Source organism: Excalfactoria chinensis, chromosome 1 (assembly GCF_039878825.1).
Source record: "Excalfactoria chinensis isolate bCotChi1 chromosome 1, bCotChi1.hap2, whole genome shotgun sequence".
NCBI classification, from domain to species: Eukaryota; Metazoa; Chordata; class Aves; order Galliformes; family Phasianidae; genus Excalfactoria; species Excalfactoria chinensis.
The window spans coordinates 102,362,955-102,389,285 of record NC_092825.1 but is presented as its reverse complement, the minus strand read 5'-3'; the positions used below and the strand labels follow the sequence as shown (position 1 = coordinate 102,389,285).

Sequence of the window (26,331 nt, the reverse complement as noted above, 5' to 3'; positions counted from 1 at the left end):
GGAAAACCAGTAATTTTTCTCTAGCTTGAGACTGAGATGGGCGAGTTAAAAATAACTCCTACCTTTGTAACTCTTTAAAATAGTGACATGTGTTCAGAAGAAGACAAATTTATGAGGCCTAAAGTAACAATGATCGCTTGGAACCAAAATGACGACTATGTTGTTACGGCTGTAAATAATCATCTGCTCAAAGTTTGGAATTCGTCTACAGGGCAATTGCTTCATGATTTGGTGGTATGTAGTTCAATGCTTTTTGAGCTAGATCTTCAGTAAGTCATTCTATGTTTAGAGTGGCATGTGCATGCTGAGTTCATCGTTAGGTCTGGTTGTCTTCAATGCTCTACATTAATCATAAGGCAAGTTTAGAGTTTTTTGGATTTTTTTTTGACCAAAACTGCTTTCTCCTGCTTTTGAACAAACTTGTCTGTTTAATGGTTCTTAATAGTTCACATTCATATAGGAAATAACTAAATTTCAAATGATGCTTTTACACTGGAAGAGTTTTTGCTCTACTGTGTGCCACTCTAGTTGTGGAGATAGCAATCCAGATACATGTGCTGTGTAAGTTTTAAGAGTTGATATATTTTTGGATGCAGGTTGTAGAGATTTTGTTTTAAAGAGTCTTTGTATGAGGAGAAGAGAATGATGCAGTGCTTAAGTTCTAACGCAGATATCCTGTTGATTTGGATTTATATCCTCTTGTTTGCATGTGACTTGCGATTTTGAATTTTAGGGACATGCGGATGAAGTATTTGTCTTGGAGACCCATCCTTTTGATTCCAGGATAATGCTGTCTGCTGGTCATGATGGCAACATCTTTATATGGGACATTACAAAGGGCACAAAAACAAAGCATTATTTCAACATGGTAAGAGGTTTTTTAAATTCCACCTTTTCTCAACACCACTGTAGTGTGCTCGGGTAATATTTTAAAGAACCATCATCAACATTCAACATGTATACTTGCTGCTATTTCAGTTTGTCACTAGAACTCTTTGAATTTCTTGGTCATTATAACTATAGGTGCGATGTGACTAATACTGAGGTTATAGTTTGATGTGTCAGAACAGTGGGCAGGGGTTGATTCCTTTGTCTGCTTCCAGCTGCCCGCCTGCTTCCTTGAATCAGATGTCTCTTAGTGGACCCTTTACTAAGCTTAATCAGTTCACTAGCCTTGAAAAGTATTAGCCACTTCCTTGCATTAGTACAATTCTCCTGAGCTTTTGGTTTGAGTTAGGTCAGGGTGTAAGCTTATTGAGATAAGGAGGATGAACTGTGAGAACTTGTAGCCAGATGTAAAGAATGTGAGATATGGGGGAGCAAAGCAAGACGTCACTTTCATCATAATCAAGGTCTGATCTCTTTTTGGCTTGTTTACTGGTACTTCTCAATCTGTGAGTGCTGCAAATAGTTAACACCAGGGCACTTCCACACTTTGTTCCAAGGGACCATTTTGCACCTCATTCATAGTATCTGTTATTAGTTTAGATGAGGTAGGTTCCACTGGAAAGCCTGAAAGATCTGTCTCTTCAGGAATCACATAGACAAGTATTTTATTCTCAACTGTACTAAAAATGATAATACTGTAAGCTTTGGTGCTTTTTGGAGCGATATTTGATTTTTGCTCTAGAAGTTTGAAATACTCTCAAGTTTCTTTCCTTTAATTTAGATTGAAGGCCAAGGACACGGTGCTGTTTTTGACTGCAAATTTTCTCCAGATGGGCAGCATTTTGCATGTACAGATTCTCATGGGCATCTGTTGATATTTGGATTTGGCTGTAGCAAGCCTTATGAAAAGGTAAGTTCAGCTTTTTATTAGAACTGTTTAGTTAAGCTTCCAACTGAAATTAGATTAATAATGCCAATTCCTGAAACATAGAAAGTAACAGAATTTTGTATGTGTAGGGGGATGTAAGTATAATGTGTTTCTTGATGTATGTGAGTTTTACACGTACAGTCCTGGCCTGGCAGAAACAGCCTGTGTCATAACTTCCCCTCTGGGTTAGTAGTACTTTTCTGGAACAGGTGTCTTCCAGCCACTTTATTTACATGTTAATTGTTTGTGCCCAAATTGGTTTACCATTTGAAGGTTGGAATGTATCACAGAGTTAACTGTGCCACTACCAAAATAACAGGAAGCTGAATGTTTATCTTAAGAATAATTTGCTGTTTTATTTTCATTATTATAGCTTGCGATTCTTTAGACACTGAGTTATTCAAGTCCAAATTCACTATAGCAGATTGTTTAAAATAAGTGCAAATAAATGAGCAGCCAACACTGCTGACTGTGAAATGTTAGAAAAATGTGTATAGGACTCAGTGTTTTGCTTTTTGGTAGTTTCATGTTTGTCATTTTAAAGTTCTTTTTTTCCTGCTGTGCATCCTTAGCTGAAATTGAAACTGAGTTCGTTCATCTTGCTTATCATTGCTGGGAGCAAAGATTCTGACTATTTCACAGTTAACCTGTGTAGCTGTTTTACTTCAGCTGTGTGGACTTAACAGACTGTCTTAAGTTATAGAAAACTTCAGGTGGACGCTGCGTGATTAAGAATACTGCACTGTGTACTGGTTATAGTAGTTGTTCATAACTCTTCTCATTGGGAACTCGCCTTTTCTTTCACCTTTTAAAGTGGTTTTGGAATATTTCAATTAGTATTGCCTATTTGTGTTTTCTGAGAGATTTCCAAGTTCTTTCCTTCAAACTGACAGCAAAACTTACATTTCCTTTTAGATTCCTGATCAAATGTTCTTCCACACTGACTACCGACCCCTTATTCGAGACTCCAACAACTATGTCCTAGATGAGCAGACTCAACAGGCTCCTCATCTCATGCCCCCTCCTTTCTTAGTAGATGTGGATGGAAACCCTCATCCAACAAAATATCAAAGATTGGTGCCAGGAAGAGAGAATTCTGCAGATGAACATTTGATTCCTCAACTTGGATATGTAGCAACAAGTAAGAATGCTAAAAATCTATATCCAGAATTTATCTGTGCTGTAGTAATTCTGATTTGGGACAGAGAAGATGTGACATAGGTGGTATAAAACTGCCATTGTTTTCTTGCATGCTAGCATCTATCATATGTATTTGTGTTCTTCAATGCTGAAATGTCCCACAGTGAATGCTGCTTCAAAAAAGGAAAAAAAAAAAAAAAAAGAAAATTCAGTGCCTCAAGTGGATGTCAGTTTTTTGTTCTGGATCTGACATACATTAACTTAACTGTGCTTCAGTTTTAGACTCCACAAATGTCTCACTTGGGATAGGTAACTTGAATAATTTCCACAGTTCTTGTTGTAGTCAGTTGCAGAACACGTCTCTGTGTGATGTGAACAAAGAAATCATTTGCTATATTAAGTTAATTATCCCATTCATGTTTGTTGTTCTGTTATACTTGCAAGGTGATGGAGAAGTGGTCGAACAAGTTATAGGCCAACAGACAGTTGATCAGGATGAACAAGGTATGGAGCCCAGCATTCTTGATGGTATGATTAGACAACTGCAACTACAGCAAGATCAAAGAAACGCAGCAGCAGATCAAGAACCTGCCTCAAGTGGTGTACAGAATGGAGAAGGAACACCTAGAAGAGGTTAGTACTTAGAGGCTGACGATGCAGCCTCACTGCATCTCTGTGAGGAGTGGAAGTAGAGAGGGAAGTGGCAGGCTCCTTGGGGTCACTGATGTAAGGACATGTAAGAACAACAAAGAACAGGTTTGGTGTAGGAGCAGGGGTTCATAGTGAACAACAGGAAAATATTTCTTTACCATGGAGGTGATGAAACACAGGGATGGGCTTCCTGGCGAGGTGATTGATGACCTGTGCCTGTGAATGTTCAAGAATCATTTGGATGATGCCCTCAAGTGTGGGAGATGGAGAGGCCAGCTTGGCCTTTTTGTTTACTGACTTGCTGATAATGAGGCTCTGGAAAGGAGACAGAAGGTGTGAACACACAGGGATGTCTTGTACCCAGGCATAAGATAAACTTAACTTGGATATTGTTTTGGGTGCTAAGCTTCCCGTTATGTAATTTTCTGGTTAAAATTTGACTCCTTCGCTAAAGCACTGTTGTTCCTGTGATTAAATAACAAAACAAAGCCTTTCACTTTCTGGAGTGTTAACTGTATTTATTGTAGAGTGCTTTGTTTTTTTGCAATATATGACATGTACAGGATCTTCACTGATTCTTCTTTAAGGTTTTCAGGATGAGCATTTTACCATACTGGAGTCCTTTCTTCCTTCTTTGTAGATTTAAACTGGACTCTTTCATGATAAGTGTCTGTAGTTTCAATTATTTACAACCAGTTCCAGGGAAACTGCTTTTCAGAACCTCAGAACTGCCTGAAATTGTTTAGAAATAACACCTGTTACATTATACTTGCTTTCACTGTATTAAATTAATAGTATAAACAACCATTGAGAAAGCACATGTGCCTTGTTGCTCTGTTTTTCACAAGACAAATTCCTGAAAGTGACCCCTAGACTTCTACATAATGATCATGGAGATAAGAATAGGGGAAGCGATAGGTTTTTTTCCCCTTATTTGTAGTAAGGAAAACAAGATTTTAATTCTGCGTAATCCAAAATAAATGTCTTTATTTGTATATTTTAGTATTCAGAAGACCAAGTTTAGACATCCAGTCTCCTCCCAATATTGGTCTGCGCCGCAGTGGGCAAGTTGAAGGTGTGCGGCAAATGCATCAGAATGCTCCACGAAGTCAGATGGCTACAGAGAGAGACCTTCAGGCCTGGAGACGAAGAGTTGTTGTACCAGAAATACCACCAAGTTTACTCAGGTCTGTAAACAGCTGACTTGGCTGGAGATAAAACTAGAGAGAATGCATCATTCTCTTACTTCTAAATTGAGTACTGCTATCTAAAATAGGCTGTGGTATGAATTGAAATAATTGAATGGACAGCTGCGCTTAAAGCTTTTTAATCGTAAACTCCATTCAACAAGATGAATGAAAAATTAGTTTAATAAAGAATGATTCTCCTATATTTTATTTCAGTACTTTGAGTCTCCATAAAAAAACAAATGTCAGGTTCTTGCTCTTATCCAAAAGAAAGGGAGGTGCAGATGTAATCTGTGTATGTGAAAGAGTTTGGAGAGGTTATGCTTTTGTGAGACTCTGGGAGGGCATCGTGTTAGGACCAGAAACAAACTGAACGCTTGATACATTCACAGCAAGATGTGTACTGTAAGCCTCAGAATAATTCTTCACTGCAGAAGTGATTAGCTTGCTTTGAAAAGTACTGTCAGTGTGCATCTGTCTTGTGATATCTAACTTCTTTTTCTGGAAGTCAGAGGACTTAAGTTGTAGGCATTTGAACAATAATACAAATCTGGAATTAATGAAATAGGAATACATACTGGGGCTTTTTACATAGATGTTTTTTTCTTAAGAGAATGGATTGTTTGATTCATTGTTGCTGAAAGAGACGAAGCATTACACTTTCATGACTTTCTTGTAGGAAGCAGGAAAAATACCGAATTGCAAAAGGGGAGGAAGAGAGAGAGCTTTACCAGTCAGAGAGGAGAAGAAAGTCATTCCAGTCATCAGAAAAGGTATGCAGCAACTTCTGGGAAAGCTGGTATTCTGCTTTAAACTAAGAAAGCAGACATTTCTGAAGGTCTGGTATTCAAAGGTTCCCGTGATAAGCTTCTGCAGGACAAAATTTATGTGACAGTTACAAGACCAAATTTGTTTTACTTCTGTGAACACCTAGATTTCATTCTTTTTTGTTCAGTTTTGCCTCTTTCCTCTAGGGTATTTAGTAGAATTTATAAAGACAAGGTTGTTTTCAGACCATTTTAATTTTACTGCAGTTAAGAGATGAAAGGCAGTTGTGCAGGTCGATATAAGTATTGAGGAGGTGCAAGTGAGAGTGTTCAAGATCTTAAATTTGAAGAATTGTAGGGTATGTGGGGATTCTGTGCTTTTTTTTTTTACTTTAGGTGACCGTGCTTTCTATGTGATAAAGTTTTTTCACAGTTGCTCTACTTTGAACTCTTTTTCATTGTCAGTTTTTTTGGAAGAGGTCAGTAAGAAGGAGAGATAGATACTGGACTAGTTTTGTAAGGTTGTGGCTTAATTCACTGTATTTTGCAGTACAAAACAACTTGATGAACAACTTGAGGAGGGAACTATAGTGCACGATCAGGCAAGGATTTCTTTTCTTGATTCTATTGATCATGTAAGTGACATGGATCAACTTGTCACTTGCATTAGTAAGGAACAGTTTAATTAAACTTCAGGTTGGGAGCTGGAAATGTAATGGCTTACAGTAAAATTATTTCTCATGAGAAGGAACTGTGATAAGTCTATGATGCAGTGAGGCCATTTCAGTTGTTGCATTTGTCAGTGCTTTTAGATACCCCTTTGAGCCTCATAAAAATGTTTGCCATGTACATATTCCCATGTAACAGTTCTTTGTACTTTATAAATAAATTAGAGTGACTCCGAGTCTTCGATAATACAGTCTAAACGTAGACTGCATAGAAGGAAATATCCAAATTACCGAACACGGAACAACATTGAACAGCTTGATTCTTCTGATGAGGAGAGAGATGACTGCTTTAGTTTGATAGAGCAGGTAAGTTCTCTTGATTTCAGTATTTTGAATTTAAGTTCCTTAAATATAGTTTCATAGCATTGTAACTTCTTTTGTAAAACAAAACTCCTTTTCTACCAGGGAAGACGTTTAGTGTAACAGTAGTAATGCTTGCAGAAATGGTAATACTTCTCAAACATCGTTATTTGTTGCCTTAATAATGATGATCTTTCTTGTCAATTTAGACATGCATAAGCCATGCTTGTGAGAATCTTCTTAATCAGATCCACAGATGGAGGCAAAAACCTGATATATTGCTGAGATTGACTTAAACTGAGATTTGGATTCTGCATTTTTATTTATTTTTTTTAAAATGTTCCTCTGCAAAAAGCATTTTTATGGCCTAGTAAGGTAATTCTTCTGCAATCTATTTATACTGGCTGAGTCCTGGCTCCCAATTTGAGGGATGAAATGCAGGTTTGTGAGCAGCAGGAGGCTTGGCTGTTCTGGTTTTGGATGCTATGAGTGCATGCTAGGGCTGCTTCCATTGCATTGATTTGCTTTGCACACAAGGAAATAGTTTCAAAAGGGGAAAGAAGTTGACAGTTAAACTTGTTGGACCAGTCTCCTGTTTTGTTAATGAAGAATGGTGAATGGAGATGTTCAGGAGCTAAGATAATGCTCCTCCAAGATGATTTTTCTCTGGAAAATGACTCTTGTCTTGCTAGGAAAATAATAATAAACACTTTAATGAAAAGCTCAATTTTTTCTTATTTTGGTAGTAAAGTAGAAAGGGAGCTGGCAGGAGATTCATGTCACCTGACAAATCTCAAGCACTCAGGCAGCAATAAGTGAGCTATGTGCAAATGTCCAGTAAATGCTACACCAGCTTTAAGTTTTTGAAATGGAGATTCTGATATTCAGCTTACAGTGCTTTTTGTTTCCAATTTGATACATTATTGGGCAAATCACTTATGTCAGAGTAACTACAGAAACCAATCTGTGAAATCTCTTATTATGAAAGTATAAAAAAGAAAAAACAACTAATATGGGAATGAGTTATGATGTTAAATGCAGAAAAACAGGTTGTATATGTTGTTTGTTTCATTCAAAGACTTTCAGGATGAGTAAGATCATCTAAGATCATCTATACTATGTGAAAAGTATTGGTCATACGGGGAAATGTGCTCTGACAGAATGACAAACGTTACCAGTTGGACTAATTCAGACAGTATTAAACTTGAAAGTGCAAGTCAAACCTTCTTTGGTTGTTTGACAGTATACAATTTGGGACACAAGCAGTGCGTTATATTTAGTTATATATCAGGCTAGTAAAATGTGAGTGAATGTCTAGGAGTTAGTGATTAATAGTGCAGTCCTGAGGTTAATGCGCTTAGTTGAAGTAAAGGAGGGGACAGGAAATTACTACTTTAAATTCCACTTTACCAGATTTCTTGGTGACCATGCAGGTTAGATTTGTGAGCAGATAATGTTTTATAATGTTTAGAACCATTAAGTGTTGTGAGATAGTTTTGGTTTGACTCGACAATTTTTCAATTCAGGAAGCTGAAGAAAGTGAGGGCTCTGGATCATCTGAAGAGGAGGAAGAGTGGAGAAGTGATAAGAAGAGCAACACTTTTAGCTCTAGGTAAAAACAAACAACTCCCAGCTTTTACTTTTATGAGTTTCAGTTCAGTTTTGGCAAGTTAAAGTTGTATGGAAGTTCTAGTGTGATCCATATGATTCATATGGTTTGTTGGTGACTGTATGGCAATGTCACATTGCATGATTATTGACTGTCACCAAACCTTAATGTGACCTCTCAATATAGTTTCTTATCCTTTCACTTCTTGGTTTTTTTTGCTATCTGGCTTAAAAAAAAAAAATTATGATTATGGTTGGTTGAAAACAACAATAAAATCTTAATCTTGATGAATAACTTTATAATTTTATTTAGAACAGGGGTTACAGATGTGTTTTTTTTTTTTGTTTTTTTCACCTGATGTTAATATGACTTTCTAAATATTCTTTCTAGAATTCTCTAGTAGCAGAAGTGAGAAGTATGAATATCCAAAAGCGAGTTGAACCTATGAGATTTGTATAACTGTTTTTAAAGAGTTCAGTTCACACTTGGCTGTTCTATTAGGGATGGCTTTTATTCAAATAAAAGTCGTGAACCTTAGAATTCACCAGACAACTTTTCTTTGGAAAGCACAATTTAAATTACAGTCTTTCCAGAAAATTATATAACATATCAAGTAGTTATTGGGGGGGGAAAAAAAGATAGTTCTTATGATGCTGCTTTCCATGATAATCTATATCAGGAGGTGTTTGTCTAACAGATTGTAGCATTCTTAAAGTACTGACAAATCAATTCTGTATTTGTATTCCCTGTGATGCACTCGTCATGGTCAGTGATTCTTCAAGTAGATACTCTGACTGGATCGCTGATGCAGGGATTAACCTGCAGCCTCCTGTCCGGACCTCTCGACGGAAAGCTGTCAGGTACTGCAGTACCTCAGAAGATGAAGTGTCAGCAGGAAAATCATCTCCTCCAAAGCGAAGAAGGAGAAAAAGAAGAAAAAAGCCCAGACCGAAAAAGCAGGAGGGGGTATGCAATTCTTTTACTATATTCGCTTTCTACTAGATTGCTCACTTTAGGTTATAGACCTCTTCACCGGAAACTCTTTAAGTAGTGGCTATTGCGGTTGGACACTGAAATTATTACCCCTACGTACAGGCTGCCCTTGAGAATTTGAGAACATTTTCATATCCAAGGTATCTACTGATTTATCTGCGCTCCAAATAAAAGGCTTGTTCATTTAAAATAAAAAGCATTCAGAAAGATGTTCCAAGAAGGAAACGTTATTAAATAACTGTACAGAATAATAGACAGAAACCCTGTAGTGCAGTCTGGTTTTAATTAGTATATTGTTTGAGAAACTTGGGAGATATAGTTGCTGTATTTATGAGGACAGTTTCTACTTGGGTTGAATTTTTTATTTTTGTAAAAGATAAAAATTATTCTTCTTCCAGCTACTTAAGTTTTTATTTTGAGTTTCCATAGTGGGTTTTTTTGGCCATTTTCTCTCCATCCTCTCACTTGTTTCAAAAAAAAATACAGATAAATTTTTGGAATCCCTTTTAATATCTACATTTCTGAACAAGCGGTTGATTTATTTAATTAAGCAGCCATTTCTGATATTATAGTTTTGTTTTAGTTCTCTTTTAAGGTAAGCTTGATGACCAGGGTTAACTTAATCTGTCTCCAGAATGGAATTAATTGAGGTTGTTTGTTGACAAGTATGTAATTTGAAATTATACATAACCATAAACTATTTGAGGGAACAAAGCCAAAGTCTTAAATAACTCTCTAATCACTCTGGTAACTTTCCATCTTCAGATGATTTCTTGCATCTTTGTAAGATTTTTATTGGGCACTGAGGATTCCATCTGAATTATAAGGCTTTGATTCTCTTGGGAATTGTAAAATAGTTATCTTGATCACTCAGATCTTCAAGTAAGAACAAAATGAGTACTGCAAATACAGTTTGAAGAAAGCCTTGAAGGAATTTATCTAGCAGGTTTTGGAGATGTACGTTAGTCTTTCATAACTTAAGCTTTTGTCTGCCAGATTGTTGTTTTGATTTTATGTCAGGAGTATGTCTGTCGTGTCTACATTTGATATCTATTAAATTTACAGGCTAATACGCCAACAGAACCAGTAAATTCAGAACTGTCGTATGATTGGCATCCTCCTGTTTGGATAACAGACACAGCTCTTCGACGATCTCCATTTGTTCCTCAGATGGGTGATGAGGTAAGAATACTTGTTAAAATCTTCTTCAAATGCTGGTACTGCTTATGTACTTCTATAACGTTTACTTTTTGGGTGTTTTTTTTTAAGGTAATATATTTTAGACAAGGACATGAAGCTTACATTGAAGCGGTGAGAAGAAATAACATTTATGAACTGAATCCACACAAGGAGCCGTGGAGAAAAGTAGAGCTTAGGGTAGGTCTGCATTGAATATGGTCTGGGTTTCAGCTCTAGTAATCTGTGAATAAGGGTTGTGCTGCACTAGTTTTAAAAGATTAATTTCTGAGGTTATGCCATTTTCCTTAACATTTTGTACGAGGACAAGAGGAGGAAATTGTATTCACTTATCAGAGTAGTTTTGAAGTTACCTATGAGAATCCTGAATGCAGGTAGCTGTCTTCATATTGCCAAGTCTAACAGGCTGTCTTCCACTGAAATCTTAAATATGGTTCCAGTATTGTTGTCATTTTTCTATGTGGATACAATATATAATAATATTTACTTAATATAATGTTTAGTTAACTATTAATAGACTAATAGTGCTGTGCATAGTCCAGTTGGTAATACTTTCTGAAACTGTTTGTTCTTACTTGTAGGACCAGGAGTTGGTAAAAATTGTTGGAATTAGGTACGAGGTTGGTCCTCCCACGTTGTGTTGCCTCAAGCTTGCCTTCATAGATCATGCCACCGGAAAACATACTGACAAATCATTTTCCATCAAGTATGTGCATCTATATTTTCTTGAAAAGTTCCCAAAAATGTATTTTTTTTTTTTAAGCTTTTTCCTAAAGCCCTAAGGTACATGCCTGAAAGGGTATTTTTCTTAATCTAGATACCATGATATGCCAGATGTTATTGACTTCCTTATATTACGTCAGTTCTATGATGAAGCACGGCAAAGGAACTGGCAAGCTTGTAAGTGTGTTTTCTATGTATTTGTTAGAATGATTTTGAAATAAGAAATGTATCATTACTCAAGGTTCTAGGTGCCCTTTCCTTGTAATTTTAAAGGGCTCTCCGTTAGATACGGTTTGTCTGACTATTTGAAATTTGAAACCCCTAGCAGCAGTAAGTAAGCATTTTGGGTCTACCATAGCTCAAAAATTAGCTTCAAAACATAAAATCAGATTCTGGTGTTGACTGTTCTTGCTTTATAGTTAAGTAACAAGGAGATTTAGCACTTTTTGGCATAATCTGTTGTCTCATCTTTTACCTGAGTATCAGTATTTTTAGAACTAAAAGCTGAAATCCACTGATCAGAAATGTGTTAATGACGTATAGAAGAAGCATAGTTAAGTAACTCTTGTTAGTAAAATACGCGAGCAGAATTTTTTTTCCTCTAGCTGACAGGTTCCGATCCATTATTGATGATGCATGGTGGTTTGGAACAGTGTTGGGTCAAGAACCATATCAGCCTCAATATCCAGATAGTCACTTTCAGTGTTACAGTGTTAAGTAAGTATAAAAGGATTTTACACTTCTAATGTTAGTAGTGTGAATTGCCTTTTACTTAGCTAGCCTCTTGGAATAAGAATGTGTAAGTTGTTGAAATGATTTTACTGGCTGTGTAATCACTTCTCAATGGTATCCAATGTAACACGGTGTGAATATGTAATAATTTTAAGCAACTTCTAATGAAAGGAAACATGATAAAATAAGTTCTTGACTTCAATTGTGTCATCTTCTCTAACAACTACTGCTTAATCTCTTCCATGAAGCAATTCAATTCCCAATTTATATAAATTATTAATCTTGAGACATAATTGGTTTTGGATGGGGCATGCTGAATCTTTTTTGTTGTTGAGATCGTAATTCTTAACGCTTAAATTTCTTACACTTCTTTCCTTCATGTTACAATCCACAAGAGCAAGTATCGCTTTAATGTGACTGCATGCAATCACTTGAGCCTTATGTAAATTATGTTTCTAAGTGTAGCTATATCCTCCTGCTTGCTATGTGGATGTGAAGACAGAACAAGTCCATTGCCTGCTGGTATTTGGCTGTGTTTGCTCCTATATAGGTTCTGCTTGAAGTTTGTCCTGTATTTCATCTTTGGGTTATATTTAGCAAGATAGTTGGCAGATAGTGTAATTAACCCTATGCTACCTCAGACAGAGAAATCCCTTTGATCTGTGTGCTTGTCAGGAGTTAATACTGCATGATGAAGGCATATATTGTCAAGTTCATTGTTCAGAACGTGGCAAGGTTGAGCAAATCCAAGGGTAATACAGAATCGGGGGGGAAGAGGCTGGGAACTTCAGTGTCAAACTTAGAATAGTTGGACTAAGGGATGCACCCGCTTCCTGGGAACTGCAAACCTGCAGTCCATTCTGAACTCACTTCCATCAATATGACAGTAAATACTTCTCATTAAATAATCATTCCTCCAGAGGAGATGCTTCCTGTGGAAGGAAGCAGTAAGGTTTCCGTTCTGCTGGAGCAATTTCTGCTTCATTTTGACTTGAGTCAGATGCTTATCTTGGGCTGGTAAGAAGCTTAGAGAGGTGTTGGCCTAAGAACAGCTTTTGCATTGCTGTTGCAGCTAAAAGTGCCTGCTCCTATTTCTGTCTTTTAGAGATGGCATCTTGTGTCAAGCAGAAAACACTGGAAGGGTCTTGGTTGTGTGTTAGATCTGTGAGCTCCCTAACCTGTACCTTTACCAGGAAGCAGTCAGTACTAAGAAGGATCAGAGAGTCTTGCTGATGGTCACCCTGAGCTTGTGCAAAGATAAAGCTATTTTACAGTGTTGAACTGATAATGGGATGTTTTTTCATAGTCCTTGGAAATGAAGTCATGCTAGCAACACAGGAGATGGCAGCAAATGATTCAAGGCTTCCTGTTCTGAACTTGATTTTATCCTGTGTCTGTCAGATGCATTCGTAGTCTAACAGCCAGATGTTTTGTTGTTTTTTTCCTCAGTCCCTGGTTCTGGGGTTTGTTGCCTTGTGGGAAAGGGCTGTGATGGTGAGCTTACTTTGGTCTTGGCTGGGCAGTTTTATTATGAAGCTCTGCCATGTTCAGCATGGGAACGAGGCATTTGCGGAACTCTAATTTGAAACATATGGCGAAGCTGCAACCTGTGCTACATTTGGATGGTTCAGAGGGAAACTGGTGAACTGCAGACTGATGTACTTGACTGCAGTTTCAGTTTTTTAATAGAAGCCCTTGAAAGGATTTCTATTCAAGAGTTCTTAACTAACACTGCGTTGGAGCAAATACTTCTGTGTGCTGAAAATGAGCTGAAGTATATGGAGCAAAAGAACCATTGAGGTAGTCACTTACAGAACCAGGCAATATTAGCAGATTCATAAGAGTATTAAGTGAAAACAGATGCTGAAGGAAATAATCTAGGATGTATTCACTAAATGCCCAAAGGAATCTAGTGACTGTGAACACTGAAAGTATGAGTTAGAATGGTTTTGTACCAGGATTATACAGCCTCCTCCTAATGGTTTCAGATAGGGAAATTACATTTTCTTATATTTGAGATACTGAGCTTCATTGGCTGTTTTGCTGTTAATTTTATTAACTCATATTACTATTATATTATTATTACATACTACTATTATTAATATAATTTAATTCAATAATAATATGATTAATAGTACTTCAGTATTATTAATCATATTATTAAAATTACATATTATTATTATTATTAAATCGTATTAATCAACACGTAGGAATGTTCCTATTTGATAGTGAAATATCAGTGAATATGCTGGTACTCTGTTAATATCAGCTCTGTTTGCTTTTGCTTCCTGTTACTTTAGTTTCTACATTTTATTTTTCTCTGTCTTAATGTGGTAGGCCTTAATTCGTGAAAAGTTAATATGCCATATAACTCAGTTTTTATTCTTCCCTTCTCTAAGACGTTCTTCAGATTTGTACAAATATTGTTGTGTCTGGGGGTAAAAAAGCCTGCTTCTCCTTGTTTCTCTGGTATCTTTCCTTTGGTTATGTTACCTTGTTTTTCCAAGTGCACGAGTTATTTTTCTTAAGCAGCTTCTTGATCTGATCTTTATAATATTGATTTTTATATTGGGTAAGTTGCATATGGCTGAGTAGGAGCTCAATTTTAATTTGAATTTCTTTATAAATCATGTTTCCTTTTTTGCAGTGTTGTCAGTTAATTGTTAACTAATAATTTTGCTTATATACTTTATAAAGTATGTTTTACTAAGGCCTAAAATTAGCAATGATGGAGAATTTCTTTAAATGTTGAAAGTATTTCTTCCAAGAACTTAAGGTTAATGTTAACTTGTGTGTTTCTATTTTCTTTTTAATTTGGTGAATCAGATGGGACAATGGTGAGGTTGAGAAGCTTAGTCCATGGGACATGGAGCCAATATCTGATAATGGTATGTAGTAGCTTCCTGAACAGAACAGTTCCCTCTTTATGGATCCTTTGTTACATGCGGGTAGTGTGCCTGTAATGATTCTTAATTTCTTGCAGGATAGTCTCACTTCAGTGCTAGAGAAATGTCTTTGATATACGTAGATTTTACTTCTCCCTCTGGAGCTTTCCATCTTCCATAATAGTTTGGAAGGAAGTACTTGAAATGTGGATCTCTGGCATATACAATAAAACCTGCTGCAGCTGGAAGTCATGTCTTGGAAAACATAGAAACTTAAAAAAACCCACAAAAAAAAACTAGTTTGAATTATGGTACTGTATAGGAATTGGAATGAATATAAATAGAATTTCCAGTCAGTAAACCTATATTGTTTATACTTCTAAAACAGCTGTTTGTATGGGTTTACTGGTGAAACACAAATTAATTGTAAGTGAAATAATTCAGTTCCTGATTTATCTTCTTCAATTCAGTTTTCCAATGCTTGCTGATACCAGCAGTGTGAAGGGAGGACAGAGTAGTCACTGAATAACTTGCTTAAAGGATATTAATTTTCCTATTCACTCTTCCTAGAAAATAAGCTATTTCCTAAATGCCATTAAAGTTTATGCTGTGTGTTTATACACATAGTGACATAGTGGGTACATATATATATATATAGCCTACTGTGTGTATATAGTGTTTTTTTTTGTTTAAATACCATTATGTTGCACACACATGAATGTTCTCAATAGTAAACTGACTTTCTAATCTTTCAAGTGTGATCTGGCTGCTTCAGTCATATCTTGTGTTACAAATGCTGCAAAACAGTCTGAAATGGAAATGTGAAATCACCTGTTTTATGCAAACTAAAATGTATAAAGACTTCAGTTAGCAGGATTGTGCTGTTTTTTTTCCTTTTTGATTTGACTGAAATCTTATTGTCAAACTATGCCTCCTTCAGACATATAGAACATTGTCTTCTAATTCGTCGTGATCTGTTTAATGCTTTCATAAATAGCACTGTGAATGCAATAACGATTGAAGATTTTGGACTATCATTACATGTTTGGCCAAAGGGAAAAAAAACAGAATGGCAGAATCACCAAGGTTGGAAAAGACCTACAAGATAATCCAGTCCAACCATTCACCCATCACCAATAACTATCACTAAGCCACGTCCCTCAACACAATGCCCAAACACTCTTTGAACACCTTCAGGGTCGGTGACTCTACCATTTCCTTGGGCAGTCCATTCCACTGTCTGATCGCTCTTTCAGACAAGTAGTATTTTCTAACGTCCAGCCTGAACCTTTCCTGGCACAGCTTGAAACCATTCCCTCCAGTCCTGTCACTGTTACATGAGAGAAGAGGCTGACCCCCAGCTCACTACAACCTCCCTTCAGGTAGTTAGGAGAGCAATGAGGTCTCCCTTGAGCCTCCTCTTCTCCAGGCTGAACAATCCCAGCTCCCTCAGACACTCCTCATACGGCCTGTGCTCCAGGCTCCTCACCTGCTTTGTTGCCCTTCTTTGAACACGCTTCAGGGCCTCAGTGTCTTTTTTGCAGTGAGGGGCCTAAAAATGGACACAGTATTCGAGGTGTAGCCTCACCAGAGCTGAGTACAGGGAATAGTCCTTTTTGTGGACTTTGAAGATCCATACTAACCTTGTTAAATTGCTTTGCTTTTATTTTTGTCTCTGCAACAGCTGTAGCTGAAATGTGTTTCAGAATTGTGTGTGGCATATCTGTGGATTACAATAATCGGCATGCTAGCAGTGACCTTTTTCTTTCATGTTTTCATTATTAACTGAGAGACTCTCAGATACTAATGGAAGCTCCTATTTCTGTCCTATTCAACACAAAGATGGACTGAAGATCTTTCCCTTTATGTGTGATCAGGAACCCTCATGATCTTGTTCCTTTTCAAGTGCTCAAATTAAATGAGGACGTTAGCTTTAAAAAAGAAAAAAGCAGAAACAGACTAAAAATGTACTAAAAACAGTCTGTGGAGTTGAGGGGAAGGATACCCAGAGGTGTAATATGTTCTGTTTACTCTTCAGTTGATCAGCCTGAAGAATTAGGAGCTAGTGTTTCTGTGACTTTTGAAGAAATGGAGAAGCTACTGTACAAACCCGAAGAAGGGGAGTGGGGGATGCGATCCCGCGATGAAGCTTGTGAACGGATTATCAGTGGTATTGACCAACTTCTGACTCTTGGTGAGAATGTCCTTTCAGTTTTAGGTAGTTTACTCCTAGAGTTAGATTTACATGCAGTTCTCTCACTGTATTTGTACTCAGATGTTTATATTTTGGTACATCGTTGGTTTTATCAGGGGTGGTTTTACAAGCCATTTAAAAGCCTCGTTTAGTTTTCATAGGCATACGCATCTGTAAATAATCCTGTTAATTTTGCTGTTTCTTAACAGACATTTCAGCAGCTTTTGCTGGTCCAGTTGACCTCTGTACATATCCCAAGTACTGTACCGTGATTGCTTACCCAACAGACCTGAACACTATTCGAACAAGACTGGCCAACCGATTTTACAGGTTAGTACTAGCTGCAGAAACCAGACAGAACGTGGCCTTATGTTTGTACACTGGGAGATGATCTAGATGTTTTTTGGTCCTTTTTTTTTTTTTATAAACACTTTGAAAACCAATAGTCTAGTACCTGAATTCGGCAGGTGTTCTGTAGCAATGTTAATTTGGTTGTTGTTGTTTCTTAGTTCTTAAGGAAATTGATTTCAGCCTATATTGATACAGTTTCTAGGCTTAATGCTGCCATACTTAAGTGCAGGGCTGATAAGTTCTGATGTGCAGTGTATCCATACCTCTTACAGAAATTTAGGGGTGTTGATCATCTGGGCTTGTGCTCAGCATGTCTGTAAATAAAATGAAGAGATGTCAATATTTATTTTCTTCCTCAGTGAGACTGAAATGATGTCTTGGGAAGTGGTTTGAAATTCTGTACACGTGGAAATGAAAACCTGGAGTATGGCTTTTAAATTTATAAAGAATTATAAATACAGTGGCAAAAAAACACTGTGTAGTTGTGCTAGCTCGCTTCTGCAGTGTTAGTTTGTAGTGGTTTCTACTAATCTCTTCTTTACAGAGGGAGAGGATGTATGACATAGTATCATAGTATCATAGTATCGTGCGAGTTGGAAGGGACCTTAGAGATCATAGAGTCCAACTCCCGGGATTCGAGCCCTCTAGTGTAGCAGAGCGGCACTTCTACCCCTTGCGCCACAAGGGGGATTTGAACCCGGGCCCTCTAGTGTTGCAAGCGGCGGTTGGTCTCAGAGCAAGGTATTTTGACGACATCATGGCTGCGGTGTATTCGAAAATGTGTTTAGACCAGACTTCTTGTCACTCTATTTTTTTTTTTTTTCTATTGCTTGTGTCTTGTTTTTATTCTTAAAAACTATGAACGTAGTACACAATCTACACCATGTGACAGGACTTTACCACAAAGACGGTAAAAAAGCCTTTTAAAAATGCATGGATTTTTAAGGATTCCTTGGAATTTGTGATCCTCGGTTCCATCATTTCAGTGGAATTTCATAATTCGGTGATATTAAATGCTGGTGCTTACTAGGCTAGTTGAATTAGTAATGTTAAGAAGGAAACCAAAGCTTTACGGAACTTTGCAAGCTTGCTGCGGGTTACTTGTCAGTAATGAACAGGAAAATGAATTAACAAAGATGTGCACTGTTGATTTTGCTTCCTTGAATTACTTACGTTAATTGCTTCTGTGTGCTTCTGTGTATGTGAACACACTTCAGTGAGTGAAAACTTGGAAATAGGTGTAATGATTATTAAAGTAAGGAATGTTTATCCATGTTAGATTAGGACAGAAAATTAACGAGAGAGTTTTTGCAGTTTTTCAGCTTAGTATTAAAGGTGCAATGTTGTTTAATTTTAAGGAGAATCTCTGCATTGGTTTGGGAAGTAAGATACATCGAAAGCAATGCCAGGACCTTCAATGAACCTGGGAGCGCTATCGCTAGAGCTGCAAAAAAGATCACTACGCAGCTCTTAAAGTTCATCAAGTGAGTAGCATTTTAATTCACATAGTGCTTGAATGATTGTGTTTGAAAACTGTGGGGGAGCATGAACACCTTTAGGATCCCTTTATTATGAATCCTATTATTTTGACTTCTTAATCTTTTTTTTCAATGCACTTGCAGGACAGATATGTAATTCTTCACAAGTATCATTTTAACTGGGAAAATACTGAAATATATGTTGATAGAGAGAAGATTTGACTTTTTCCATTGGTAGCATTTACTGTATACAGTATGAAGATGTCACTTGACTTGAAAGTAGATCAGTCTGTAATGTAAGCCCCTGCAGAAATTCTTGTTGCAGACTTGAGTTCAGCTGAGAGGTTTATTTTGAAGTTGATGTAGGCAGTCTAACTTGAGTAGATAAATTCCTAATGCTAATTTCACCCTACTTGGCTCACTAGTTCTAAAATGCATAGTATAGCAGATTTTTGTATTTAACATTACTTTAGTGATCTAATCACTTTATGATGTTTATATTTCAGATTATTCTTACTTGCTTCCAGTTTTGTAGCTTTTGGTTGTGTTTGGGTTTGTCTGTCTAGAAAGCGATAGCTATATTTTGCTATTTTAGTAACAAGAGATTTAATTGTGTTACAGTGATCAAGACTGTACAAACATATTTGACCTATGTAGCACAACAGATGATGAACAAGATCGTCTTGATGCTGATGATCTGGTAAGCTTTTTCATACAAATAATTGCAAAAATGCAATAAGTAGTAAGAAAATACCACTCATCTTCCAGCATTCATGGCAAAATTGCTCATTTTTTTTAAAATAGAGATCCTTTTGTGTGTATCTATATTTACACAGCTAAGAGAAAGACTGAATATATCAGGAAAGTGAGGGATGATGTGAGGATATGCTTTAATTGAAAACATTTTGAATTGTCTGTACTTGTTCAGAAGTAAAACAAAAAATGTTGTGCTATCAGTGTTGCCATCAAATAGAACAATTTTGTGTTTAGTGACATTTTACTTTTAAAGCATGTTAATTCATAGTAATGTAGGATCTTACTTTCCAAGACTTGCTGTGCTGAATTTTTGATATGCTCATTTCTTGTCCAAATGAAGAAAAAAAAAGACTAAAAGTCTATTTCAACCTTGTCTAATGGTTGAAATGTCTAATAATAATTTGAGCGCACAGTTATTTTAAAATTATTTATGGAAATAAATAGATAACCTTTATTTTCATGCAGGATGATGAAAAATGTCGTCCGAGAACATCATATAGAAGAAGAAAAGTGAGTTGCTAATCTTTTCCATATATACTCAATTCAAGTTTGCTGGGAAAAAGTTGTTTACTAAAGCTGTACTAAAATACTGTAGGACTGATGCTTTGTTTTGTAACAAACACAGTTCTTTTTCCTTGACAGCAAAAAAAAACGAAATGCTTTTCATAAGTAGTTCGTTACTGCTTTAACATGCTTGTGCTTATTCCATACAATTGTCAAGGAGAATCTCTGTCATAAATTTGATATAGATGTTGTTCAGTGTGACGGCTTTGAATTATCTGGCTGATACTGAGGTGAAAGATGCTCAGGGAAAAAAAAAACAAAAAACAATCATTTTAACAATGGATATTATTCAGGCTTCTTAATTTGGAAGATATCAGGAGATATTTTTGTGTGCTTTTTGGTACTAAAAAAACAAACAAACCTCAAGACAGCACGTTGAAAGGCAAAAAACCCCTATGATTTGTCAGTTATTAATAAACATCAGGAAAAGAAAACTGCTAGTTGTTTTGTTACAAAACATTGCCAGGAAGTGTATTTTTGCACTTGGCAGTGGTGTGGAGGAGCATTTTTCTGATACACCGTGCTCTTGTGGCCTGGAAGGCCAATGGCATCTTGGAGCACATTAAAAAAAAGTGTGGCCAGCAGATTGAGGGAGGTGATCCTCCCTCTCTGTTCTGCCCTGTTTGAGGTCACATGCGGGGTGCTGTGTCCTGTTCTGGGATTCCCAGATCAAGAAAGACAGGGATATCCTAGGGAAAGTCCATTGGTGGGCCACAAAGATGATTAGGAGCCATTCCTTGTAAGGGGGATGCTCCGGGCTGAGACCTGAGACTTATCAGCCTGCAGAAGAGAAGTTGAGATGGGAACCTATCAGTGCTTACAGATATCTATAATATGGGAATTAAATTGATGGGGGCAAGCTCTTTTCAGTGGTGTGCAACAGTAGAGCAAGGAGCAATGTGCAGAAACAGGGATGCAGGAAGTACCATATTACCATGAGGAAGAGCTTCTTTACTGTGAGGATGACAGAGCACTGGAACAGGCTGGCCACTCTGGTGATATCTCTAACCCACCTGATTGCTTTCCTGTGCAACCTACTGCAGGGAACCTGCTTTAACAGGGCTTTGAACTAGGTGATCTCCAGAGATTCCTTCCAACCCCTATGATTCTGTGACTGATACTGTGATTCTGAAATAATTCCAGTTAGATGAAGTTTTTCAGGCAGTGTTTCAATGATGTTTTTTTCCTGGCTTTCTTTCAAGGGACGGGGGAAAAGAGGAAAAAGCATGAAAAATGGCTATGATGAAAACTGCTGGAAAAAACAGTGTATGGAGCTTGTGAACTTAATTTTCCAGTGTGAAGATTCTGAACCTTTTAGACAGCCAGTTGATTTGGACCAATATCCTGTAAGTTGTTCCATTAACCTTGTTACCTGTTTGCATGTAATGTTAACTTCAAGGATGCAACTAAAGCAGGTGGACAGATCACAGCCTGAAATCCTTATTTGTAGCTGCATCATTTCCTTGCTACCCCATTACTGCCAGCATTACTGCCTTTGCAGTTATCTGCATGTTTTGGGAATCTGTCTTCTCTTTGATGCTTCCCATCTAGACACAACATAGGTCTTGGTTCATGTGTGCATTTGAAGTATGAATTCCTTGTTATTGTTAGTAGTTGCTGCTGAGGTAAATTGGGAGAAAAGAAACTGAAGAACTGTATGTGCAAGTATGTGGTGTTGTATCACATCATGATATCTAATAAATTCCAAAGATTATCTTGAAAACATGCAAGATTTTATAAGATGTAATATTATGCAGGCTTTAAGTGAAGTGGTTTCAGCAGAAGCTTAGCATCTGCTGTGCTAAGTACTTGTTTCTTCAGTCAGTGGTTAAGATAATCTTAGCTCCTGTTGAATTCTAGAAGTAAAATTCAAGATGATTGTTTTTCCTCTAACAACTTCTCAAATTGCTTTTTTTTTAATACCTTATCCAGGACTACAGACATATTATAGACACTCCGATGGACTTCGGTACAGTGAAAGAAACTCTGGAAGCTGGAAATTATGACACTCCAATGGAACTGTGCAAAGATATAAGATTGATATTTAGTAATGCGAAGTCTTATACTCCAAACAAAAAATCAAAGGTAGATGTTACTGCTGGGGGTTCTACACTTATAAAAATCCAGTTAGGTGTTATTTCGGAGTCATTTTTATTTTTCAGTATTTCAGTAAATTTTCTGGTTGAGTAGATAATGGTGAGAAGTGCTATAAAATATTTGTATGTCTGCTTATGTCTTACGTAGCACTACAGTACATTGTGCCAAACAAATTTCCCTTTTCTTTCTGTACGGTTTCTAATTTTAGAAAAGTTAGTCTTGGATGAAAGGTTCAGTTATTAACATAAACTACTTCCTTGTTTAGATTTATAGTATGACCTTGAGGTTGTCAGCACTATTTGAAGAGAAAATAAGAAGAATTGTTTCAGATTTCAAAAATGGTCAGAAGCAGAATGAAAAGATACGAAGAAACCAGAGGTACACCAGAAGAGTTCAGAGTCAAAGCTCAGCGCAGCATCCTACCAAAACACCCAGGTAACACATTATGAACTGACTATATTTGCTGTCATATTTAGTAAGAGCAGAACAGGACAGTTGTTTTACGAAATGTCTAGCTAACTCCAGTGATCACTGTTGGAATTGCTTCTCTTGCAGTAAGATAAACCTGCTTAAAAGGAGCTCTGTGGTAGTGTAAAATTGCCTGTGGAACAGTGAAGGGACTGAGGAATAGAACAGGAATTGTTTAATGTATGCTTTATTCTAAATAGTACAGTGATGAAATCAGCTTTTAATCTGAATAGAATAATAAAACATGTTCTTGCTGCATATGTATTAGTTATCTTACTACATGCAGAAGAAATTGAATCCTATGGAACTTCTATTTTTAACTTGCTGTAGCATTCTGCTTGTTTCCGGTCGATATGATTTACTCTTGAATTGTTAATCTGTACATGGGATTAAGTAAAACATAGTACAAAATACAAAAACAAAACGTGGTAAATTGTTAGAATTGAGCATATGCTTTTCTCCTGCTCTCTGGCCTTCCTTTACTGACGGTAAAGGGGCAGTAATATGGTTTTAAGAATAAAATTAGAAGAATACATTTCTGGCATATTTGACTTTATTCTTTTGTGCATAAATGTTAGATTACACTGTAAGCATATCTGATGAACTTGAGGTTTTACTGGGTGTTTTTCTTGGGTTCTCAGTATTTTCCAACAAAACAGTTTAAAGAACATTGCAAATACACAGCAGTGTAGGCAGGAATCTTCCTTTGAAACACCACTGCTTTTCCTCTCTGAAGAACTGTATGTGACTTGTCTACAGTTCAGTGGTGCTTTGCACGACTGAATCTTTGGGGATTCTTGGAGAGCGTTTGGATATTAAACTATTATGCAGGAGAGCATATATGTCTCATGTCTTTAAAATATCTGAAAACTTTGGGTTGTAAGCAACAAACTGACAAAAGAATAGTTCTGAATGTAATAATAAGCAATGTTCTTTAGCCTAGTAGCCTCTGTGTTGCTTATGTACAATGCATGCTCTTTCCCATCTAGAACATTATGAATTTACTGTGATCAAATAGGACTGAGTGTAGCTTAGTGTACTCTAGAATGTATTTTAAGGAAGAATCTAATTGTTGAGTTGCTCTCCAAACATGCATTTAATTTTATACAGTCAGCTCTTGAAAGATGCTGTTTCATTGTGATCTTGGAACTCAGTTTATCATGGAATAATGTTAGTATGCATTGCACATAATTTGAGGCTTATGTGCAGATAACAAGAGACTGAATTCAACAGAAGTTGAAGCTGTTGTTTACCAACAGATTGCAACAATAGGATGACATTAGTATAGAAGGTATTTAGTGTTACCATCTTTGGTTTTGTGTAGAGAGAATGTCTTTTCTTGTTCAGCTTCATTAGGAGCATAGATTATTATATTAATAAAAGCAGTTAATGCTTATCTTCATCAAAGTTAAGACTGTCCCATACCATATTAGATTATAAAACTAACTAAATGTAAAATCACATGGCATATGGTTAATTAAGCTTTCAGAGAAAATTACTTTTGATATACTGAACTGTCTGGTTTTCTTTTTAGTAGTTTTATGAGCTATGATGCCTCTACTGCTTTCCCTTTTCAGTAGGAATTTGAAGCAGAAACCATTAAAGTCTCAGGCAAAAGTTGAATCTGAACAGGAAGATTCTTTCAGTCAGCCTACCTCAAGCAGAGCAGCCTGTGTTGCAAGCCATAAGACAAATGCTAGCAATTACAACCGTAGTTCGTCTGGAGAATCCTCTGATTCTGCATGCCTGACATCCTTTGAAAGGAATGGAAAAGCTAGATCTACAACACTAACGAACCGTTCAACACTGTCATCAGGTAATCAATGGAATCTGTTTGAAATGAGGGTTTTCATCTTTGTTTTATCTATGCATTGCCTACTAGTGTTTCTGTTCCCTTACAATTGCCCTAATTGCCAATGTATTCTAAATTAAAAACGCAAACTTTAACAATGGAAAAACTTTGGATTTTTATGCAGTTTGCATTTCAGGGAATGCAGGTGTCTGTGTGCTTTGACTTACTAATGTATTATTAAAAGTTCTGTGTACTAAAGAATATTCTGCTGTAAAATCTTACAGAATGCAGCTGATTAATTTCATTAATGAAAAAAGTATTCCTAAGAAGAAATTAATTGCTACCGTAGTTTACTTAGGTGCAGAGCTGTCTTTGCTGCTCATGTATCTATTTCGCAGTCAAATAGATGGTACTTTTCCATAGCTTTGTATGGAGATTGACAGCAAATCTGAATGAGTAGGACTGATGATAAGTAGACCCACAGACCATTATGATTTGATGCTTCTTAACCAAATACAGTAATAGATTTTTTTTTTTTTCACTTTAAGCAGCTGTTCTAGGAAAGTGGTTGTGGTGAATGGGTGACTCTTGAGAGGAAAGCGTGGTGTATTTGATATACACAGGTGTATAACCTTTATTTTATGTTAGATTTACATGGTGTAGGGAACCTGCTTTGGCAGGGGGGTTGGACTCGATGATCTCTAGAGGTCCTTTCCAACCCGTACAATTCTGTGATTCTGTGATTAAGTTCCCAGGGTCATAAAATCTTTCCCATCTCTTTTTTTTCCCCTTTCTAAACTTTACGTTGGTAAAACTTCAGCTTATTTTAGAAAAAAACTAATCCTGGCCAAAGAGATTTGTCAAATATTTCAAGTTTTTTTATGGTGCTTTTCTCTTCGAGGTGTTTTCAGATAACATACTTGCTATTTTATTTGAAACTTAAACACGTCTCATAGTGACTTATCACCATACACTTCACAAATGTGGAATGGTATACTTTATGGAACTATAAGTTTCATATGTGCAAGAGATTAAGACGTGATAAAAAGTGTATTCTTTGATAAAATTGTGACAAAATAAGATTTCCAGTGTAAGTAAAATGTACTTCCTAAATGAAAACTAACTGCTTAGTAATTCTAATTGAGGTTTTAATATATTTTTTTTTAGCAGAAAGTGAAGTAGAAGGTTCTTTAGCTTCATCTACATCATCTTCATCCTCTACAGAAGAGAGCTCAGAAGAGAGCAAAGAAAGCTCTGTGGCTCTTGTCTCACCTCCACTACACAATGGTGTATGTAGAAGAAAGAACATCAATTGTAGGGTAACCAGAAATCGAGCTGCTCAAAGGAAACAAATAGGTAAGATTGGAGTTACTGTCTTCTGAATGGCCCATAAACCAGGTGTATGCATGTGTGCATATACACACGCACGTACATAGAAAACTAATTGTAATTAGTATTTTTTTGAACTGTTGTATGTTGTAATACCATTTGTTTGGTTACTAGTAGATCTGTTGCTCTCAAAATGCTGCTTTCTGAACATCTCACTTTTTGTTTTTCAGTACTTAGGGTAAGGAGGGCTGAAGCCAAGAGCATCTCTTGAAGTGTTTTGGTTTTTAAAGTAGAAGCTATAAAATATAAGCAGTTTTCAAAAAACTGGAATCCAAAATTCATGATGTAATTGTTGGATGTGGCTATGGGCAGACTGGGCTTAGTGGTTGGTGACCCTGCTCATGGCAGGGGGCTTGAAACTAGATGGTCTTTGAGGTCCTTTTCAACCCAGGCCATTCTATGATTCTGTGATATAGCTCAGTAATTTTTCTTGCCAGACAACAAAACCACCTACCTATTACTAGGGGAATGTGCTTTCTTTGTCATGTCTGTGAGTTGAACCTGTTCCATATTC

General features: G+C 36.7%; 1 protein-coding gene across 4 annotated transcripts in view; it reads left to right on the top strand.

The window, feature by feature from the left end:
• Nucleotides 1-26,331, top strand: part of BRWD1 (bromodomain and WD repeat domain containing 1) — a 49,764-nt gene that overhangs the window by 17,059 nt on the left and 6,374 nt on the right. Inside the window, exons 14-39 of one of the 4 annotated variants that reach the window (XM_072328848.1) lie at nucleotides 84-234; nucleotides 734-868; nucleotides 1,670-1,798; nucleotides 2,732-2,957; nucleotides 3,401-3,589; nucleotides 4,611-4,794; nucleotides 5,474-5,567; nucleotides 6,455-6,595; nucleotides 8,116-8,201; nucleotides 8,969-9,164; nucleotides 10,257-10,373; nucleotides 10,461-10,568; nucleotides 10,970-11,094; nucleotides 11,206-11,288; nucleotides 11,717-11,828; nucleotides 14,670-14,731; nucleotides 16,767-16,922; nucleotides 17,132-17,252; nucleotides 18,632-18,757; nucleotides 19,373-19,451; nucleotides 19,973-20,017; nucleotides 21,274-21,417; nucleotides 22,004-22,156; nucleotides 22,434-22,603; nucleotides 24,217-24,452; nucleotides 25,599-25,784. In XM_072328848.1, the coding sequence (XP_072184949.1) occupies nucleotides 84-234; nucleotides 734-868; nucleotides 1,670-1,798; nucleotides 2,732-2,957; nucleotides 3,401-3,589; nucleotides 4,611-4,794; nucleotides 5,474-5,567; nucleotides 6,455-6,595; nucleotides 8,116-8,201; nucleotides 8,969-9,164; nucleotides 10,257-10,373; nucleotides 10,461-10,568; nucleotides 10,970-11,094; nucleotides 11,206-11,288; nucleotides 11,717-11,828; nucleotides 14,670-14,731; nucleotides 16,767-16,922; nucleotides 17,132-17,252; nucleotides 18,632-18,757; nucleotides 19,373-19,451; nucleotides 19,973-20,017; nucleotides 21,274-21,417; nucleotides 22,004-22,156; nucleotides 22,434-22,603; nucleotides 24,217-24,452; nucleotides 25,599-25,784 (3,554 nt within the window). Of the gene's footprint in view, nucleotides 1-83; nucleotides 235-733; nucleotides 869-1,669; nucleotides 1,799-2,731; nucleotides 2,958-3,400; nucleotides 3,590-4,610; nucleotides 4,795-5,473; nucleotides 5,568-6,454; nucleotides 6,596-8,115; nucleotides 8,202-8,968; nucleotides 9,165-10,256; nucleotides 10,374-10,460; nucleotides 10,569-10,969; nucleotides 11,095-11,205; nucleotides 11,289-11,716; nucleotides 11,829-14,669; nucleotides 14,732-16,766; nucleotides 16,923-17,131; nucleotides 17,253-18,631; nucleotides 18,758-19,372; nucleotides 19,452-19,972; nucleotides 20,018-21,273; nucleotides 21,418-22,003; nucleotides 22,157-22,433; nucleotides 22,604-24,213; nucleotides 24,453-25,595; nucleotides 25,785-26,331 lie in introns of all 4 variants that reach the window. The other 3 variants (XM_072328830.1, XM_072328839.1, XM_072328819.1) reach the window with 3 other exon arrangements.